Source organism: Lethenteron reissneri, chromosome 31 (assembly GCF_015708825.2).
Source record: "Lethenteron reissneri isolate LAM-NWPU_2019-01 chromosome 31, ASM1570882v1, whole genome shotgun sequence".
In the NCBI taxonomy this organism is placed as follows: Eukaryota; Metazoa; Chordata; class Hyperoartia; order Petromyzontiformes; family Petromyzontidae; genus Lethenteron; species Lethenteron reissneri.
Window position 1 is genome coordinate 6,369,502 of NC_083809.1, and position 21,522 is coordinate 6,391,023.

The 21,522-nt window shown below is 47.9% G+C and overlaps 1 protein-coding gene across 1 annotated transcript in view; it reads right to left on the bottom strand.

Annotated features, from left to right (window-relative positions):
- Window positions 1–2,912: 2,912 nt before the first annotated feature.
- The window catches only part of LOC133349727 (zinc finger E-box-binding homeobox 2-like), a 98,500-nt gene continuing 79,890 nt past the window's right edge, over window positions 2,913–21,522 (bottom strand). The window contains exon 9 of the mRNA XM_061563422.1: window positions 2,913–4,995. Coding sequence (XP_061419406.1) covers window positions 4,355–4,995 — 641 coding nt within the window. The 3' untranslated portion in view covers window positions 2,913–4,354. The remainder of the gene's footprint in view (window positions 4,996–21,522) is intronic.

A 21,522-nucleotide genomic window follows, 5' to 3' on the forward strand; every position in this document is an offset into this window, starting at 1 on the left:
GAGCGAGCGGTGTTCCGATCGGGGGGGGGGGGGGTCACGCCGTGTGACGGTGGTCACAATCGTCCTCTCTGCCACCAAAGCTGTTGCTGGGCTGTGGCGAGGAATCAGCCCCTCGCCCCCGCCCACGCTACCGACTTCTGAGAGCGTTTGCAAAAAAAACGGGACCGTTTTGTTGTTGTTGCAATGTCCCAAACAAAAAAAATTGGGGGGGGGGGGGGGGAGTGTCAAACCATCGCTTTTCGCAAGACACATTCACGCATTACACAAGGGAACGGTCTGCGTCTTCTCCCCCTTCTTCTCTCTTTCTCTCTCTCCGCGTGTACATTACACAATGCTAACCGAACCGAGAGCATGAACAATTCCCTACGTTTATTACTGGACGAGAGGGAGGAGCAGGGGTTACCAACGAAAGCAGAGGCATAGCCATGGGCAGCAGGAAACTATCTCACACTACCGGAGGAGAGGGGGACAACACACTGAGAAGAAATTGTCTTCAGTGCTGTATTATTTTAGTGTCCTGGGAATATTTAAAGATTTCCCAAGACAGCGGCTTCCTCAAAATAAAAAGAGGACCAATTCTGGGAAAACAAGGACAGGTGGAAACCCGGGAGAGGAGTAAGGTGCTACATTTCTTTTTAATTATCGACAATATCAGGCATAAGAGGGCATATTTCAAGGTTAACGAAATTACACCCTTATTACCTGTAAATGATCTAATCAAGGACCACGTCCCTTAACAATAATATGCGAATGTTCAGAGATGTACTCCAATATGATAATTGGTTCTTTACCCTTCTATCTGGCAACAAAACTGACACCTTTTTGCAAGGAGTCATGTTTGCATAGACCGCAATACCTGCAGTCATAAATACAAACAAAAGACATAACTCTGATAATGTGCACTGTCCTTTTGTTGCCAGATAGAAGGGTAAAGAATCAATTATCATATTTTTACTGGCAAATGAGGTCCCCATAGTGTAGATGTACTCCATTCGTTTTGTCTTTGTTAAATCCCAGATTCGGGGTGACGTGGAAAAGCCACACCTCTGCTAACGGGATTAGAGACCACGGTCTTGGGTTTTTTAGAACAGCCAAAAGCTGTTCTTATCAAAAGGAGGGCAGCTTAAAGACGTTTAGAGTGGTTTTACCACTGCTTGTTTAAAACATTTTTTTTTTTAAATACATAGCAGTGTAACGTGGACTTGGGAAACAAAACGAATAGGGTGCTGGTGGTATTCCTCTCGCGTTGAATGAAATTGGGAATGACCGTGGGTTGAATGATCTGCAGTTCTAGTTTTTTTCTGAAGCTTCACACTTCGTTTCTGAGTCATTGTGGCCAGATTTGTGTCACCGCCGCTCTGTTTTAGCGTGCGACTTAAAATAAATCAAACATACGATTGAACTCACGATTTAACCCGCGATTTAAATTAGTTTTTTTAAACTCACGATTTAACCGATTGAGACTAAAAAAATTAACCCGTAAAAACAAAGTTTTTCACTATAAATCCTTTATATGCGTGGCATCGGGGCGGCTAGAGTCCTCTCGTCCTCTGGCTTGAGATGGCTGCCACCTATGGGTCAGATGATTTTCTGGCAGCATTAAACAATTGGTAATTAAATATTTTTTTCTTCCCTAAACAGTGTAAAATTTAGGAATTTTTTTCACGAAAATGCATTGTCACGCACAACGAGTCTGTGTGCAAAATGTCAGCTCGATTGGATCACGGTAAGTGGGTTAAAAAAACGACCGTAAGATTTGCACGGTCCTAAGCAAGCAAGCGAACTTAATATAAAGGATTTAAGAACATCTCTCATGCTGCCTCCATGGCTTGTTTAACATCTCCTGGTTAAATACAAGTTTACGACTTACAACTGGAGTTAGGACGCCGCTGCCGCGGTAATGCTTTGCAATCTGGCCTGGGAACCAAGAGGTTGCCGGTTCCATCTCCCGGCGTGACAGGTGGCACAAATGGGCAGCCTTCTTACATCTCGTCGACTCTGTGTAAATTGGTACGCCGCAGTTCACCAATCGGCAGGTCGCGTGCGGGTGGGCTAAAGTGTGGCCAGCGTGGAAGAGTAGGCAAAATACCCCCGTCACGGGGGCTCTCTATATATATCTCACGAAAGTGGTGGTCCTTCCGCCAGCAGTGGTGTGAGCACAACAGTTGCACGGCTGCACCTCAGCCACCTTCTTCTGCTGCAGTTAGACCAGCAAACGGGCAATGGTTGTTCGTTTCCTTCATTGTTCACGACGTAGTCCTTGCCTTGTTTCGAGGCCTTGGTTTCTGCTTCACAAGTGTCCTGTTCTTGTCCCTTCGTCTTGTTGTTATTCACGCGGTTTTAAAATTGCTGAGTTTTGTAAGAAAAACAGAAGACGCTCTCGCTCATCATCGCACCTCTTCTCACCTCTTCCCCCAGGTGAGAATAAGTACCGTGTGGAACGCGGCTTGGGATCGAGCGGTGCCACAGGGTTGCCACTGCTGAGGTACAGGACAAACCGGGACATATCGCTGGGGAAGAACATATCGCAATACAGGACGAGGGGGAGAATTGCGTGTATACGCGCGGTCTCGAGCGGGGTATTATCATTATTATTAAGCTCGCACAACTGACAAAAAACCCAGACATTGAATGACCTGGGATGACTGTAATTACACGATTTCCTCAAAAAAACAGAAGACAATCCCGGGAAAACCAGGTCAGGTGGCAACTATAAGTGTGTGTCAGCGTTCACGACGGACGGGAGGAAAAAATGCATCTCTGGCCATCATAGCACCTCTCCCCCTGCCGCCCCAAGCTCCCCCCCCCTCACCACCGCGCACATCTATATAAATATTAAATACTGTAGCGGTGTACTGCAGAACTGTCATGCGGCAAAATGCGGATTGCACTGAATATATATTTTTTTGGGGGGGGGGGGGGGATGTAAACCTCACCGTCGTCGCCTCCGAAAAATCGGAGTGCCGGAGCGCTTATCCTCGGTAATGCTCTCAAGTCGACGACACCGCCACCACCACCACATCCACCCACGTGCAACCTCGCTCCCGTGGCACCGAGGCCCGCGCCCGAATGCAGACATCCGCGAGCGGCGCGAGGGGGTGTCAACGATTCACTCCGTCCCGCCGTGGCGCACGATGGATTCGTCGCGATCGCAGGTCACGATTTCATCGAAGAACTGAGTTCCGGTTGTTTTGTTGCTGCTTCACGACTGCGTTGTGACGACGGAGATGAGGCCGCGTGCACCGCCCGGAGGGATCGTGTCGACCGATCGCAGACAACGAGCGCGCGGCCGCTAAAATTGTCAAGCGCGCCATACGATGCGTGTGTCGCGCCAGCAAAACGTGGAACGTTGAGGCCAATGCTGAGCCCACGGTTCTAACGATACGCCCCAACGTTGGCATGTGTACTGTGTTTGTGGAGATGTATAATCGATATAAAATTGACCAATCGATGCATAGTTACACCACTAACGGTTGACGATGGTGACGCGAGGCTAATTCATCGTGAGGGTAGCCAAAAGTTTCGACGGTGAGGGTGGGTGATGTATGAAGATGATGTGATATATTACACTGGTGTATATATTTATGCGTTTACGTGCAATGCATTTGCACTAAATATCTCGAGCGGTTTATTATATGGGTGACTGCTTTCCAAAACAACTGGCAGATTAAGTTGCACCGTGCGATGTATTAACACACGTACACAAACAGTGTAGACACACACACGCGCACGGCATAGCGGGTTACATTGGGCTAATGTTATTTACATTTTGAGTGGCGTGACACACGCGCACACACACATACACACAGACCGTGGGATTTCCATCAATGCACGAAGGATAGTAGGAAAGTACCATGTATATCATTAGCAGCGATGGAATTACTTCGATGCATTTGTTGACGGCTGCTGTGTGTGAAAACGCGGCACACACCGCAAAAGAAAATCATTGTACCGCTCTCCCCGTCTCACTCGAAAGATTACTAAAACGAATGTCAAAAAATAGTCCAATATTTAAGTGCCGACTTATTGAAAGTCTCATGTATCGTAGCAAGGACGGTTGGCATATTGTTTTGCGTGCAGGGGCTAACGGGGAAGTCAATCAAATCCCGTGAATAATTTCATAAGTGCTTTTTTTCCCCTCTCTGCCTGCGCGCGTAGCCATCAGTCTCTCGCGATGGGAACTCTTCTGCCACCTTTGTTCTCCGACGTCGCGCGGATCGGAGCCCGTTCCCGTGACACCCAGGGCCGCCGTGACAACATCCGCACGCGGTCGCCACGGCTCCGTGCGCGGGTCGCAGCGTGTATATCTCGACAGTGTCGCCGCCGCCGCCGCTCCTCCTCCTCCTCCATCGTCTCAGAAGTCTTCCGCCGCGTCCCGCTCGTCTCGGCTCGACTTGGCCTCGGGTTCGTTCTCGTCGGAGCTTTCGTCCAGTTCGGTGGCCGAGCTGTCTGGCCCGGCGACGCAGCCCTGGGGCTCGTAGCCGGCCCCGTCACGCTCTTCTTCCTCCTCCTCCTCCTCTTCCCTCTCCCCCTCCTCCCCCTCCTTCTTCTCCTCCTCTTTGTCGCTGACCTCCTCTTCCCCGAGCGAGGGACGCGACCGCGCCGCGACGTGCTGCTCGCCCCCCCACGACGACGATTCCCGTGGCATCTCGGCTTCGATCCCGCTAGCCGCGTCGTCGACGCCGAACTGCTGCTGCTGCTGCATCTGCTGCAGCTGCTGCTCGAACCGATGATGATGCTGCTGCTGCTGCTGATGCTGCAGCTGCTGCTGCTGGTGCTGCTGCTGGTGCTGCACGCTTCTTTCGTCGGCCTCGCGCTTGCAGTAGGAGTAGCGGTGGTTCATGTGCTGCGAGTAGGAGCCCGAGTGCGAGAAGCGCCGGCCGCAGCGGTCGCACTGGTACGGCTTCTCGCCCGAGTGCAGGCGCGAGTGCTCGATCAGATGGTGCTTGTGCTTGAACGCCTTGGCGCACACCTGGCACTGGTAGGGCCGCTTGCCTGCGCCCATTCACACGCGCGCGCAACATACACGGAGCACGCGGTTAGCACCACTCGACAGACTATCGCGGTGGCGAGATGTTAACTCCCTCGCCTGGTATGCAGGAGGTCATGGGTTCGATCCCGACCCTGACGCCTGCTGTATATTTGGACTTTGCATGTCTCTCTCTCTCTCTCTCCCCCCGTGGTTTTTCTCTGGGTCTCTCCGTATATTTGGCTGCTACAAATTTCCACGTGATCAGCCATTTCATTTAGCTATCATGTGTGTCCAGGTCGCTTCTGCAAATGAGCCATAGAGCTTCAGTGGGCCTTAGCCTGGTAAAATAAATCAAATTGAAGTAGAAGAACAGAACGATATTTGTGCATATACGTGTTACCACCAGCCGTGCCACGCCGTTCATCGCGGGTCATTTTGTTGTTCCGCTGCTGGATAGTTGTCAGGGTTATTTGACCATACTTCACCACGCTGGTCAGTGCGGGTTGGTGAAGCGGGGATGCCCAGGACCGGTTCAGGTATCACTCGCCACTGATTTCGCCAGGAATCAAACTCATGTGGCTGGTTTATCAGCAACTGCGCTAATCGTAGCGCAGTGCAGTGCTGAATTGACTAGCACAGTGCACTAACAACTGCTCAACCGCTACCCCCTTAGACACTCTATAAGAACAACTAGTATTGTATACATACAAGTACAAACCAGGAGATTTCATCGATAAACCAATAGATTAGCATGGCACGATACATCAATAAAAATGAGTTTTTTCCCATCACAATGCACGCGCCGTGACATCATCTGCGTAAGAATCAACGACGAATTTAAATTATATTCCGGTGACACGCTTACGTTACATTGAGGCTAGCAGAGCGAACGGAACTACGCAAACCGGGAAGGGGGTGGGGGGGGGGGGGTTCAAATGAGCAACATTGCAAACGAGGTGGAACGAACGAAATTAAAAAAAAGTACAAATTCTTGGCTAGAATCGTTACCCTGAATTTGGATAACGTGTTGAATTTCATTGGCGTTCTGTAATCGTCACACGTCAACCATGTCTGACATGTCTAAGGTTCGCTATGCAGAAGCGTTGTCGGCTGTTATAAAATAGAAACGATGGCTTTTTCATAATTCCTTTAAGTGGGGGGGGGGGGGGGGGGGGTGAAAACTCAACAATGTGATGCCCAAACATAGGTACGATGATTAACTTCAGCGTCGAAATTAATCCGCCAATTTTCACCGTCGTCTTCGCACAGCCCCATTAGCCACGCGACTGGCTGAGCGTCGCAGCGCTGCGATTTTCGGAGTCGTGCAAATGACATTCTAAACCCGCTAATAACCTTTCTAGCCGCATTCACTGAGAGCGACGCGCAGATTTAACATTTCCATGCAACAAACACTCCACAAATGCACGGAGACACAAAGCAACGCATCCAAAGACGTGCGCTCGTACTAATGGAAGCACCATTCACGCCTCAGTCAATGTCTCTTCTCACCCGGTTTTGGCGAAAGTGCGCCGATGACTTCCCCACACCTTCGATTAGCACGGTTGGCTACGTACGGTGCGAAAGAAGTTCAATATACATTCTGCCCATATACTAACGCTATCTATAGACTCAACACTGCCCATAGACTCAACACTGCACCTCTGATTAGGGGTCATACATTGAGTAGGTACGCAAACATCTATCAAAACTTGACCCCTCCCCCCTCCCTGTACGCACACGAACTTTTTACACCCCCATCCCCTGCGTACGTACGCCTGACGCACCCCCCCCGAATCCGATAGAACGGCCGATATTTAATCCACGCAGAAACGATCAAGGGTTAATAATATTAACGTGTTCTTGGTTCTTTCGGTAAAGTCACGTAGAAGGGAAATCATATTTTTTATTATTTTTTTAATTTTATTATTTTCCTTCTACTTGACTTTAACGAAAGAACCAAGAATATGAATCCTTGCAGTCACGAAAGCTTTAAATGAAAATATTAACGTGTCTAAGCAAACAGATAGTCCACCGCCGGACCATCTAACTAATTTGAAGGCCAATGTAGACAAATTATTATCGAGGATTCACCCCCCCCGTTGCCTATGCGTACAAACATTGTCAGTAGACCCTCCATACGCAAGCGTACGCATTTGAGTTAACCCCCCCTCCCCCCTCCATGCGTACGGAATAAATGGATGGCCCCTTAGCAGAGGTCGCAAACGGGTTTTGATTCCTTACCCGTACCCGTACCCGGCCGCACCAGGGTCGCAAACGGGCACCCGTACCCGGCTGTACCCTACCCGTACCCGGCCGGGTACGGGTAGGGTACGGGTATCGGGTACCCGATTGCGACCTCTGGGATGAAGCCATGTTGCAGGCGCCGGTGGGTTGATTCTAGGAACTTGAATTGTGAGAAGAGACAAGACGTTGGGAAATGAGTGACAAACAGTTACTCACCAGTGACTCACGGTCTACCCGTACCCATACACGGCCGCACCAGGGTCGCAAACGTGTACCCGTACCCGGCCGGGTACGGGTAGCCGGGTATCGGGTAGGGTACGGGTATCGGGTACCCGGTTGCGACCTCTGCCCCTTAGCACGGTTGGCTACGTACGGTGCGAGAGAAGTTCAACATAGATACGTGTACATACAAAGGGGCAAAGTGCCAGGGTGACGTGTTATGTGAAGCTGCGATTCTGGCGGGGACTTTATGTCACTTACGACAAATCACGAAGTGATCCTTCACATTTGTGAATCGGACGCAATAAGCCGATCCACAAATACGAAGGAGACATCGCAGCGATACACTCCGCTGTTGTCTGGCTTGACCACCTGAATGTGAAACTGTAGTTGTTGCTCTGTGTCTGCATCGGCCGTACGAAAGACGAAGACGACGTGATCCACCAGCCCTTGCCTCCAAAGCACTGAATCGCAGGCGTGAGCCATCGCGCTCAGCTAACAGCAACAAAGAATTTCGATTTTAAGCTTCTTTCGTGACTGCAAGGATTCATCTTCTTGGTTCTTTCGGTAAAGTCACGTAGAAGGGAAATAATAAAATAAATAAAAATAACACATTTTTAGGTTTCGATTTAAAGCTTTCGTGACTGCAGGGATTCATTTTCTTGGTTCTTTCGGTAAAGTCACGTAGAAGGGAAATAATAAAATAAATAAAAATAAAACATTTTTAGGTTTCGATTTAAAGCTTTCGTGACTGCAGGGATTCATCTTCTTGGTTCTTTCGGCAAAGTTACGTAGAAGGGAAATAATAAAATAAATACAATTAAAACATTTTTAGGTTTCGATTTAAAGCTTTCGTGACTGCAGGGATTCATCTTCTTGGTTCTTTCGGTAAAGTCACGTAGAAGGGAAATAATAAAATAAATAAAAATAAAACATTTTTAGGTTTCGATTTAAAGCTTTCGTGACTGCAGGGATTCATCTTCTTGGTTCTTTCGGCAAAGTTACGCAGAAGGGAAATAATAAAATAAATAAAATTAAAAAATTTTAGGTTTCGATTTAAAGCTTTCGTGACTGCAGGGATTCATCTTCTTGGTTCTTTCGGTAAAGTCACGTAGAAGGGAAGTAATAAAATTATAAAAATAAAACATAATAAAATAATTCTCACGACGTTTCGGCCACAACACCTGAGGACGGCTGCTTGCGTTGTGGCCGAAACGTCGTGAGAATTATTTTATTATGTTTTATTATTTTATTACTTCCCTTCTACGTGACTTTACCGAAAGAACCAAGAAGAGCAACAAAGAACTCAACACATCGGTCAATTACACTGTGGCCATATAAGTAACAGTTTATAATGGGCAACGTTTCTGGCAATGGTTCTTCTTCACAGCACATGGGAGAGGCCAGAGAGGTAGTAGCCACTTCTGTGCTTACTCGTGTGCGCACGGTAACTGCGTAATGATGGATTGCGTTCGGTTATGTTATGTGCATATTAGGCGTCCAAGGATGCATTGAGTCATCGGTCTAAATTGTTTTTTGGGCACGCGATACGAGCGTAGAATTGTGCGCGTGAGAATCCACCGTTTGAAATGCATGTGTTGATTATACGCTGAATTGATGTTGCCGATGTACCTTTAGGCCAAAGTGTAAGTAAGACGGACGATATAAATGAGACGGAACAAATGAGACACGGTGCATACGAGATGGACAGCGCACTGAAGACGGATCGTGTAAATGACGCAGAGCAAATGAAACGTAAATACAAACTAGACGGACATTAGAAATGAGACAAACTATTCAAACGAGATGGTACAAATGGGACCGATTGAACGAGACGGAGCATTTGCGACATTCGATACAAATGAGGCAGATGGCAAAAACAAGGCGGGCTACTAAACGAGACTTGCGGTTTGTACGGTGGGAGGTGGACGGTGTACTACAGGCAGCACAAATGAGGCAGTGATTAAATGGCATTTTTACACGCAGCAAAAACATGTTTTTTGGAAGATTAACCAGAATCAAGACAGTGCATCGAATCGCTGGGGAGTGCGAGTGGCAAATTGCTACATGCCCAGTAAATACGTGAAACCGCGTTGGATACATCGGCCCTAGGGGGGGTGGGGTTCACTCGGAACATCGTTAGCACTCTCTGGAATTGGACCAACTTTGGGGCGAGTATTTGGCTCGGAAAGTATCCTCTATAGCCCACCCAAACCCATCAGTGCAGATACGAAGAAAATAAATTACCACCGCGGAGATGATCCAACTGGCAGTCATCAGGATGAAATTAAACAATTTTAATAAGGCTCAAATTTCAGTTTAAGTGGTAATCAATTTCACAGCGCTCCGTGCTGCACGTGCGTGTATGTGTCCTAATGTTGGAACATTTCAACTTTTTTTTGAGCGGTATATGTGAGCAATAAATACACGCATGCGCTTACGCATTCCATTGGCGCGTTTGGCAATTGCGAAGAGAATTTGCCGAGCGTAAATGCTCTATGCGCTTGTTTGCAGAAATTGCAATTTTAAATACACATGTTTTGTAAATTCCGAAATAGCGCAAGTGGCTAATGCTTCATTTTGTCGACGCGCAACAGACGCAGGGGCTCATTTAACAAACGTGGGCATTACGTTTGTTATTAATACGGCGTTTAAAAAAAAAGAAATCCACAATTAAAGTGGGCCGGAGGAAAGGGTGGGTGGGGGTTACAAAATACAATTTTTTGCGCGCATCTGTGAATAACGGCGCTTGACAACGCGCTATATTCTCCTCATCCAATTTCTTTTGGCCTAAATAATTGGAGCCAACACTGGGGATCGCTTTTTCTCCGGCACGCAAGGCATTTGCATGGCGCTCGCGCGCGAAAGTAAACAATTAAAATTAATTGTTTATTGTCGCAATTATTTTGCAATGGGGGGGGGGGGGGGGGCTTCTTCCGCGATGTTTATTTGGCAAAATACTCCGTCGTATTGTGATGCGGTAACGGCGGATGACACTCTGCAATACCACCCACCCACAGTCTATTTTTTTTTTATCAACCAAAGGTATCGTCGCGAGGTTCCAACACCGAGCAGGGAAAGACTATGCACGCGTGCATTTAATGTGTTATATAACGTAATGTTATATACAACACGCGTAATATATGCATGCACATCGGCGCAATGCGCAAGAGATGTAGATGTTTACGTGGCCCATTTTAGCTCGTTCATATTGACATTCATTAAGCGTGCGATAACACTGGGTTGACTAATCCTCAAATGAGCACTTGGTTGGAAACCTATTGAGATTTATTATAATTGTTCGTTTCTGGTTTCACAATGCTCTAGGGGGAGTAGAGTTGTTCGCAACGGTCCAATATGGCGTGTTGTACATGTGCGTGCTCGCTAACGGGCGCTAGACGTATTACCCTTAACGGGCCAGGCGGGAGAGCACGGCTCTCCGACGTGCTGTCACTGGGCGGGTAAGGGGGGTGATGTTCGGCATTTCTTCGCTTTCCTCCGGGAACCGAAGAAAGCTCCCGATGCAACGTGGAGCGAAACGTCGGACGTCGTGCACAACAACGCCTCGGTACGACCCCGAAAACGCATCGGGGAGCTTTATGCAAACTATGCGGTAGTATTCGTCGTATCAGCGGGAGCATCTTCGTTTGATTCCTGGCCAAGGGTAACACGAAAGTTGAGTGACAATCTGAACCAGTTTTGGGATCCTCCAGCTTCAGAAATCCACACGGACCAGTGTGGTGAAGTATGTTTCAACACGTAGGCTTTCGCGACCAATATAATCCATAAAAGGTTTTTTGGGAGGTGAAGTATGGTCAAACCACCCCCCCCCCATTACTGGTGCGAAATGGGGGAAGCCTTCATCCCACACTGAATTGACAGAGGACCGTGCACTGTTATGATTAACACATTCCTGCGGAGGGAGCTGGTAGGAACGTTGGGTTGCTCGGTCAATGGCCAGGGTCAACGGCGGCGTGGTGTATTCCGCAAATATGCCCGACTGTGAGGGCGGGCACAAGCCGGCGTGAGTAGGTTAAACGTTGAGTTTTATAAGGGCACCACGGGGTGACCAGCCCCTCCCCACCCCACCCAGCCCCACCCCTCCCACCCCCCACCCAGCCCCACCCTCCCCACCCTCCCCACCCTCCCCACCCAGCCCCTCCCTGCACTACGGACGGACGGATACAATAATCCCCTGTGGGCTGGTGGAACCAGTGGGTTCCTACCAGTATGATCATTCTGTTCAGTAGTTGCACTGCGATCGCCCCGAGTGTGGGGTTTGGCACTGCACAGCACAAGCTGCTTTCAGGAATAGGAGCTCTGTGCTGCCGCGGTGTTGTGGTTAACGCAATGAACTTGTAACGCCGTGGGCTCGCTTGGTTCACTCTGCCTGCATGGCAGCTCAAGCAACGGTGCGAGTTTCTAAAATCCCCTCCTCGCCTTTGTGAAATATTGCGCACACGCGTGTACCGTATATCTGGCTGGGGTGGTTGAATGTGCGCATTATAAAATTAGGAATTTTTATTCTTTTTAAGAGACTCTAGTTGTGTACGTATTTTGAACTTATTTTGCAACGTACGCAGCCAAACGTGCTAATCGGAGGTGCGGGGGAAGGACAACAAACTAAACACAAAAATCAGTTTGAAAGAAATGTGTTTTCAATCTCGATGATTTTAAAGTGCATAGCTCCAGTGGCTTCCTAATATCGGAAGGAGGAGCGTTCCATACGGCCGCAGAGGCGCATCAGAAAGCGCGCGATGCGGTGACCCTCTTTGTTCGATGTGCCAGCCAAAAGCCGTCCTGCGAGGATGACTGTAGTTCGCGTGATGATAGCTTATGCTCCTTGACGAGATCAGCAAGGTAATTAGTCGATCGGCAGGTCGTGTGCAGTGGAGTAAAGTGTGACTACTCTCAGCTCTACAGAACATGTCAGGCCAGCATTAAAAGGAAAGCCAAATGTGCACTGGAAAGGCTCTACACAACGCCCTCTGGTAGAGTGAGGCCTTTCCACCAGCAGTGCGGTGAGCAAAGCAATTGCAGGGCCTGCACTTTTACCCACGGCACTCAACAGTGACCGAAGGACGTCTTATACATTTGGGTCGTATTATTATTGTGATTTGTTTTATTTAGTTTTATTTTATTTCTACCTACGTGACTTTACCGAAAGAACCAAAGAGTATGGATTCCTGCAGTCACGAAAGCTTCAAATCAAGATCGTATTATTATTATTATGTGCCTGTTGATGACCATCCATACACTTCATTACAACGTTGAGCGAAACCCAATAAAAAACAAAAATTAATCCCCACAATGTGTCCATGTTCCTCTTCCGCCCCCCCCCGCCCTGTCCTGTAGAGGCAAAAATCTTGGTCTGCACAAGGAAGTAGTTCTTTAGGTCCTCATGAAAGTTTTCAGCTCGTGAAAACTTTTTGCTGGTGTAAGCATCAACGTTCGGGTTTTACGAAAGGGGAACCAAGAAACCCACAGTTGTGTAACATTCAATTCTCCATTCTTGCCTATGAAGGCAGCAATACGTTCGGGAGCTAAATGCCAATGTCAAAATCTGCAAGCCACGATGAGAGGGCTTTCAGGACAGTGTTCATGCAGTTTTGCTTTTCCTCCTGCGTTGAAGGAGCGTGGACTGCAGTGGTTGACTCGATGGCCCATAGTTTCGGATGCATGGCCACAATTGCACAACTACTGTGACTTGTCTTTGATGTATCTCTGTGGGCCTCCGTATGTGCCTCTGTGCGTCTCTATGTATCTCTCCGAATCTCTATATACGTCTACGTGTCTCTATGGGTCTCTATGGGTCTCTATGTGTCTCTATGGGTCTATGTATCTCTCCTAGTCTCTACTTACCTCGATGTGTTTCTCTGGGTTGACTGTATGGGATAGGGTTTCATTGCCACGATTAGCACTGCTGTGCATCTTTGCCTTGTCTTGTATAACTGTGTTCACGTGCTATGAAGAAGGGACCATATTTTCTTTTAATGCCACGGTGTTATTGACAAACGTGTGGAGCTTTAAAAAAAACTTACTGAAACCAGGCACACTCTGCAGGGGGGGGGGGGGGCGACTTCTTTTCCGGAAAATAATAATTTCTATAATATGGGAAGTGAATAATTCCTTTTTTTACACTTAAATAGATAAAGGAACAATAACGTAAACATTCCACGTGTAACAATCGGCCTTCCTCCTCTACACGTACGTGTGTTTGTTGAACTTCTTTCGCACCGTACGTAGCCATCCGTGCTAATCCGAGGTGCAGTGTTGCATCTATGGGCAGCGTTGCATCTATGGGCAGTGTTGAGTCCATGGGTAGTGTTAGTAGCCTATGGGCAGTGTTGAGTCCATGGGTAGTGTTAGTAGCCTATGGGCAGTCTGTATGTTGAACTTCTTTCACACCGCACGTAGCCAACCGTGCTAATCGGAGGTGCAGTGTTGAGTCTATGGGTAGTGTTGAGTCTATGGGGAGTGTTGAGTCTATGGGCAGTGTTGAGTCTATGGGCAGTGTTGAGTCTATGGGCAGTGTTGAGTCTATGGGTAGTGTTGAGTCTATGGGCAGTGTTGAGTCTATGGGCAGTGTTGAGTCTATGGGTAGTGTTGAGTCTATGGGCAGTGTTGAGTCTATGGGCAGTGTTGAGTCTATGGGCAGTGTTGAGTCTATGGGCAGTGTTGAGTCTATGGGCAATGTTGAGTCTATGGGCAGTGTTGAGTCTATGGGTAGTGTTAGTAGTCTATGGGTAGTGTTGAGTCTATGGGCAGTGTTGAATCTATGGGTAGTGTTGAGTCTATGGGCAGTGTTAAGTTTATGGGCAGTGTTGAGTCTATGGGTAGTGTTGAATCTATGGGTAGTGTTGAGTCTATGGGCAGTGTTGAATCTATGGGTAGTGTTAGTAGTCTATGAGTAGTATGTATTTTATACTTCTTTGACATCGTACATAGCCAACTGCTAATAATCGGAGGTGCGGGCCACTTTAATTAAATGTTCCCACTGTGGACAAAAATAACTTTGCGGAACGATTACAATACAATTGTGTTCAATGCCAAAAGAAATTGTATTGCTAATTAAAATCACATTTTTCAATGCAATGTAATGGAGGTGGCTTTCCTTTGTCAAGCCAATATGGTCAGGTTTCATTTTCAATAAGCTAGCATACCAAACAATAACAACAACAACAATTACGAACTTTCTTCCACGCACGCAGTAACTCGCACTCTGGTTTTGTATTATTTTCTTGTTTTGAGGGCTGTACATCATGAAAAGCCACGTACCGATGTGTTTAAAAAGTAAAGATTTTAACCGGCGTGTGTCACATATAAATCAGAAAGTTGGACACTGACAAAGGGGAGTGGTTCTAGATTTGAAGCTTTCGTGACTGCAAGGATTCATACTCTTAGTTCTTTCGGTAAAGTCACGTAGAAGGGAAATAATAAAATAAATAAAAATAAAACATAATAAAATACAATTAAATTTCGATTTAAAGCTTTCGTGACTGCAGGGATTCATCTTCTTGGTTCTTTCGGTAAAGTCACGTAGAAGGGAAATAATAAAATAAATAAAAATAACACATTTTTAGGTTTCGATTTAAAGCTTTCGTGACTGCAGGGATTCATCTTCTTGGTTCTTTCGGTAAAGTCACGTAGAAGGGAAATAATAAAATAAATAAAAATAAAACATTTTTAGGTTTCGATTTAAAGCTTTCGTGACTGCAGGGATTCATCTTCTTGGTTCTTTCGGTAAAGTCACGTAGAAGGGAAATAATAAAATAATACAAATAAAACATAATAAAATAATTCTCACGACGTTTCGGCCACAACACCTGAGGACGGCTGCTTGCGTTGTGGCCGAAACGTCGTGAGAATTATTTTATTATGTTTTATTATTTTATTACTTCCCTTCTACGTGACTTTACCGAAAGAACCAAGAAGAGCAACAAAGAACTCAACACATTGGTCAATTACACTGTGGCCATATAAGTAAAAGTTTATAATGGGCAATGTTCCTGGCAATGGTTCTTCTTCACAGCACGTAGGTAAAAAATGAAATTAAAATTAATAAAAATAAAACAAAGGCGAGTGGAACGAGCGTTAAAAAGTGCACGAAGCAGCATGGACGGGATTCATGCGTTCATCGTCGAAGGAGCCGCTGCGCTAAACGCGTGACCGTGACCCCTTGCGACAGCGTCCGCTGCCGTACCCCGGCGTCTCGAGTGATTTGTGTGATCCGCGGATCACGGTGGGGGGTGGGGGGGAGGAGGGGGGGGGGTGACCACGGGGGGGGGGGGGGGGCGGGGGGGGGTCAGCACCACTCGGTCGAACGTCGACCGCCAACTGAAGTGAGCACAATTTGCTGCTGGGGTTTGTGCAACGACACATTGGAGACGATGCATGCCCGGGCATTTAAACTATGAACTAAACTCATCAGCACACGTGCTGGAGCAATATCGATTATTGTTGCTGCTTCGGCAGGGCGCATATTACCGGAACAGCAGTCGAGAGTGAAAATAGCTTTTTGTGTTTAGTTCCCCTTCCCCTGCACCTCCGATTAGCACGTACGGTGCGAAAGAAGCTGAACGGACATACGCACGTCTCGATTTACGTCACCCCCCTTTTACGACGATGTTTCGCAAAGACGTCGTCGCTTCATTGGAGCCTCCTTTGCCAGTAGCAAAATATGATAATTGGTTTTTTACCCTTTTATCTGGCAACAAAACTGACACCTTTTTTTTACAAGGAGTCATGTTTGCATTGACCACAATACCTGCAGTCGGAATGCAACAAAAAAAAACACAACTCTGATAATGTATGCATCGTCCTTGAAATTGATTGGCCCACACCCGAGACAGCTTTCCTTAGAGCCTAGTCTCACATGGTGTTGGACCAGATGACGCCAAAAGGCGATGCATACATGATCAGAGTTTATATTCTTAGGTTTTTTCGGTAAAGTCACGTAGGTTAAAACATTAAAAAGTAAAATAAAATAAAAATCACGACGTTTCGGAGGCAACACAAGACGGAAGCTTGTGTTGCCTCCGAAACGTCGTGATTTTTCTTTTATTTTACTTTTTAATGTTTTAACCTACGTGACTTTACCGAAAAAAACCTAAGAATATGAATCATTGCAGTCACGAAAGCTTCAAATCTAGAATGATCAGAGTTGTGTTTTTTGTTTGCATTCCGACCGCAGGTATTGTGGTCAATGCAAACATGACTCCTTGTAAAAAAGGTGTCAGTTTTGTTGCCAGATAAAAGGGTAAAAAAAACAATTATCACGTCGTGACTTCATGAACACCGCAACCCGATTAGCGTCGCCTCGACCCCCACGCAACTTGCGCTCGCGTCGCTGACGACGCCGTCCGTCCTTTCTTGTACATCAGAGGTCGCAACCGGGTACCCGATACCCGTACCCTACCCGATACTCGGCTATCCGTACCCGGCCGGGTACAGGTACCCGTTTGCGACCCTGGTGCGGCCGGCTACGGGTACGGGTAGACCGTGAGTCACCGGTGAGTCACAGTTTGTCACTCATTTCCCAACATCTTGTCTCTTCTCACAATTCAAGTTCCTAGAATCAACCCACCCGCGCCTGCAACATGGCTTCATTCCAGAGGTCGCAATCAGGTACCCGATACCCGTACCTTACCCGATACGCGGCCGGGTACAGGTACCCGTTTGCGATCCTGGTGCGGCCGGGTACGGGTACGGGTAAGGAATCAAAACCCGTTTGCGACCTCTATCGTACATCCGTCGCCTCTCAGCCTTCGTCTCCACCTTACCTGGCACGCGAACTACTTTGCTACGCGCACAAAGACGTGTGCGCCGTAGCGTGTCCGAGTGAAATCCATCATTGACATCCAGTAGGCGGAGATTATTTGGAGAGAAAAAATAATCGCTTTGTGGTTCACGTCGTTTCGATATGCGTCGTCCGCACCTTTCAGGAACGCGCGGCGGCGATTTCTTGCCCACGCCACCGCTGACGGATGGGGGGCCTCCACCGTGAGCGCATTTGGCGACTCTACGGGTGAAACGCGCCTTACAAATGTACAATTATGATGATGATTATGATGATTATTGAGTTGGCGGGAGCCCGAGCAAGAGCTCCCCTCTTAAGGGCACCGTTACACGGCACCACCACCGCACGCTAAACGCTCATCATCAGCCGCGAGAACTCCCTCCTCCTCCTCTCTCCCCGCGAGAGCGTTGGGCGGATTTTTTCCTTTTGCTTATTTGCGCAGACGCACCGCACCCCCCCCCCCCCTACGGTTGCAAAGAGCTGCTGGGGGGCCGCTCGACTGTGCGGGCGGCGTTGGGGGGGGGGGCAGTACCCGCGGGGGGGGGGCAAGAGTCGCAACACTTTTCGGCTTCGAGCCCGGCTTGTTAATCGAAATAAATAATTTTCGATTTAAAGCTTTCGTGACTGCAGGGATTCATCTTCTTGGTTCTTTCGGTAAAGTCACGTAGAAGGGAAATAATAAAAAGAAAACATTATAAATTATTTTATTATTTCCCTTCTACGTGATTTTACCGACAGAACCAAGAAGACGAAATAAATAAGTAACGACCTGACCGACCAGACGGACACACTACGTAGGCGAGCGGGGGGGGGGATAAGTAAATGCCACGCGCGGGGTTTCGGCGACGCGCCACGCGGCAACGCTCGCACGGACGGTGACGACGCTCACACAAACAACACCGAGGCGCAGATGATAACCAACCCCGGCCGGTGGCCACCCACCCCCTCGTGTGCCGTGCCGGTCTTTATAGGTGCTCACTAACAGCGCTTGTTTAAACAAGTTCTGCAAAAGGCTACACGTGGGGGGGGGGGGGGGATCTTTGTGTTGTGTCCACACTATTTGTGTGTCCACGTGCACGTGTTTCCGTGTATGTGTCCACGCACGTGTATGTGCGCACGTGTTTCCGTGTATGTGTCCATGCATTCGCGTGTGTGCGCGCGCATGTATGTCCGTCCGTGTACGTGTCCACGCATTCATGTGTACGTGTGCGCCCGTGCGTCCGTGTCCGTGCATTCGTGTGTGTACGTTTCCGTGCATGTGTCAACGCATTTGCGCCTGCGTCTCCATGCATGCGGGCGTGCGTGCGTGTGTCCGCGTGCCTAATATAACCCCCCCCCAGCCCGGCTTAGCACGTGGACGCCTGCCCGGGCAGTGATCTCAGCGCTTCCTGCCTCGGCTGCCCCAGGGATTGTAGGCGGCTCGGGGAGCTCGCAATGAGCGAGCGAGACCTCGGGGCCCGAGATCGCTTCTCTTCTCACTCACAGCTGCTTGGCCACTGGCCCCCGGCTCGTTGCCAGAACAGCTCATGTCGTAACAGATGCAAAGGCCATTTTCCTTCCCCTTTCCCCACCCAAAGACTCCCCTTTCTCCAAAATGCACCCATTTCAATACGAATACTATTTTTAAAGAAAAAAATGTTGTGAAGGAGAAAAGAAAATCACACGGTTTGGAAGAGCCAAGGAGGTGGCCGGTCGTCGTGGTGGTGGTGGTGGTTGGTAGGGGGTGGATTTCATCCGAGTTGTGGGGTTGGGTGTCATAAATGATTTTTGGGCATCTCTGGGTGATAAAACGCTGCATGCTGGAACATCTCTCTTCTTTGTCCAAGCCAAAAGTCTCATTTACTGCACGGGGGTTAGCTGCTCGGAATTTCTCTCTGCGTGTACTGCTGTGCCTCTTCCCAAGCCACATTCTATAGACTTGAGTATGTATGTATGTTTAACTTTTTTTGCACCGTACGTAGCCAACCGTGCAAAACGGCGGTGCGAGGACAGACAACAAGCTAAACACAAAAAGCAGTTTTAAAGAAATTAGTTTTAAATCTCTATTTTACATTGCATAGGTCCAGTGGCTTCCTAATATCGGAAGGAAGAGCGTTCCAGACGGCCGTAGAAGCACATCTGAAAGTGCCGCATGATGCGGTGACCGTCTTTTTTTTTACGAAGAGATCCATCGACTCACATAAACGTACACAGAGATCCACAGACTTACATACAGACCCAGAGGCTCACTTTCACTTACATGATCCATAGACTTACATAGATAACCTCACACTTGCACAGACTTACATGGAGACACATAGACTCAAATCAAGATTGAGACACATAGACTTAGTTAGAGATACATAAACGTACACAGAGATCTACAGAATTAAGTACAGACCCAGAGGCTCACTTTCACTTACATGATCCATAGACGTACATAGATAACCTCACACTTGCACAGACTTACATGGAGACACATAGACTGAAATCAAGAGTGAGACACATAGACTTAGTTGGAAATACTTAAACGTACATAGAGATCCACAGACTTACGTACAGACCCAGAGGCTCACTTTCACTTACATGATCCATAGACTTACACAGATAACCTGACACTTGCACAGACTTACATGGAGACACATAGACTCAAATCAAGATTGAGACACATAGACTTAGTTAGGGATACATAAACGTACATAGAGATCTACAGAATTAAGTACAGACCCACAGACTCACAAACAACTTAAATGATCCGCAGACTTACACACGAGACCTTTACAAAGACTTACAAAGACAACCATAGACTTGCATCTTCTTAGAAGCCAAATTCCCATCATTGCATGGGGTCAGCTGCTCATATTTTATTCTCCACGTGTTTCTAGACTGTGCCTCTGCCCTCATCACTATACCCATCCTGGACTGTAAATCTCAGCTGCCAACAGCTTATGCTTAGCTTTTGCTTTACGATTGTTCATTGCATGTGAGCATCGGTCGTCCTGTTGGTGCGTGTGAATTATTCACGCACGAGCTGTATGAAGTTGTTCAGCCCCCCCCCCCCTACCCTCTGCCTCCACAAACACCATCGATCAGATCAATAAACAGGGCTTGAATATCTACTTCTACTTTTGACTTTTTGCATATGCAAAAAGTATAATACTAATAAGAAGTGATGGATTGGATTGGATCTGCCTCTGTGGATCTCTCCCTTGGTTCTGTAGAGGTTTATCCGGATTCACTGGTTTTCTCCTGCATGAAACTTTCTGAAATGGAATTGGCCAATCGTCCAAATGTAGCGAAACCTTCCGACAAAAAAACAGTCTTGGGATATTACGAGCGTTTCCCGGATAGATAAATAAATAGCATAATTATTATAGCCGCCACTTTATGCTGTAGGATAAATCTAACGACAGAATGAGGTACCAGGATGGGATAGAACAGTAAATGACATCTCTTGTCCAGCACATTTGCACTGCTGGGTGGACAGAGGCATGCTGGGTAGAGGAGGGAGGGGGGGATTTAAGATACTTGCACCGACTTTCCCCGCACGCGAATTTTGTATCGCCTCTGTGCCGCGCAGGGAGAACGAATCGTCAGCGTGGGCTTCCTGTTATCCATAAAAACAAAAACTGATCCGAGAGAGGAGAGGGATTTCTTGCTTTGGCTGAGCCACGTCTTCACGTGGCTCAGCCACACACTCGTGGAAGTGCTTACTGCACGCTTCCCTGTCATGCCGGGCCATTGCCCAACACGGCGTTCCGCAATGCCAACTAGAAAGTGAAGTGCAACCGTGATCCTGACCCCAACCCAATACCGTGAAGGAAAAAGAAAGCCTTCTGTGGAAATATCTGTACGCGTGTGTGTTGAACTTCTTTCGCACCACCGCACGCAGCCAACCGTGCTAATCGGAGGTGCGGGGGAAGGGCAACAAACTAACCACAAAAAAGCAGCTCTAAAGAAATGAGTTTTAAACCTAGATTTAAAAGTGCATAGCTCCCCAGTGGCTTCCTCATATCGGAAGGAAGAAGAGCGTTCCAGACGGCTGAAGAAGCGCATCTGAAAGTGCGCGATGCGGCGACCGCCGTCTTTGTTCAATGGCTCGCCAAAAGCTGCTGCTTCGAGGGATGTGGCACAGCACCGCGTACAATGTACAAAATCTTGGCGTGCGTGCGTGCGTGGGTGCGCATGCTTGTGAGGAGCGGTGGCGCAGTGGTCAGCGCCCTGTGCTACAAACCCGGCGATCCGAGTTTCAATTGCCGCTCGCGGCCACGATTATCTGAACCGGTCCTGTGCCTCTCGTAGGACAACT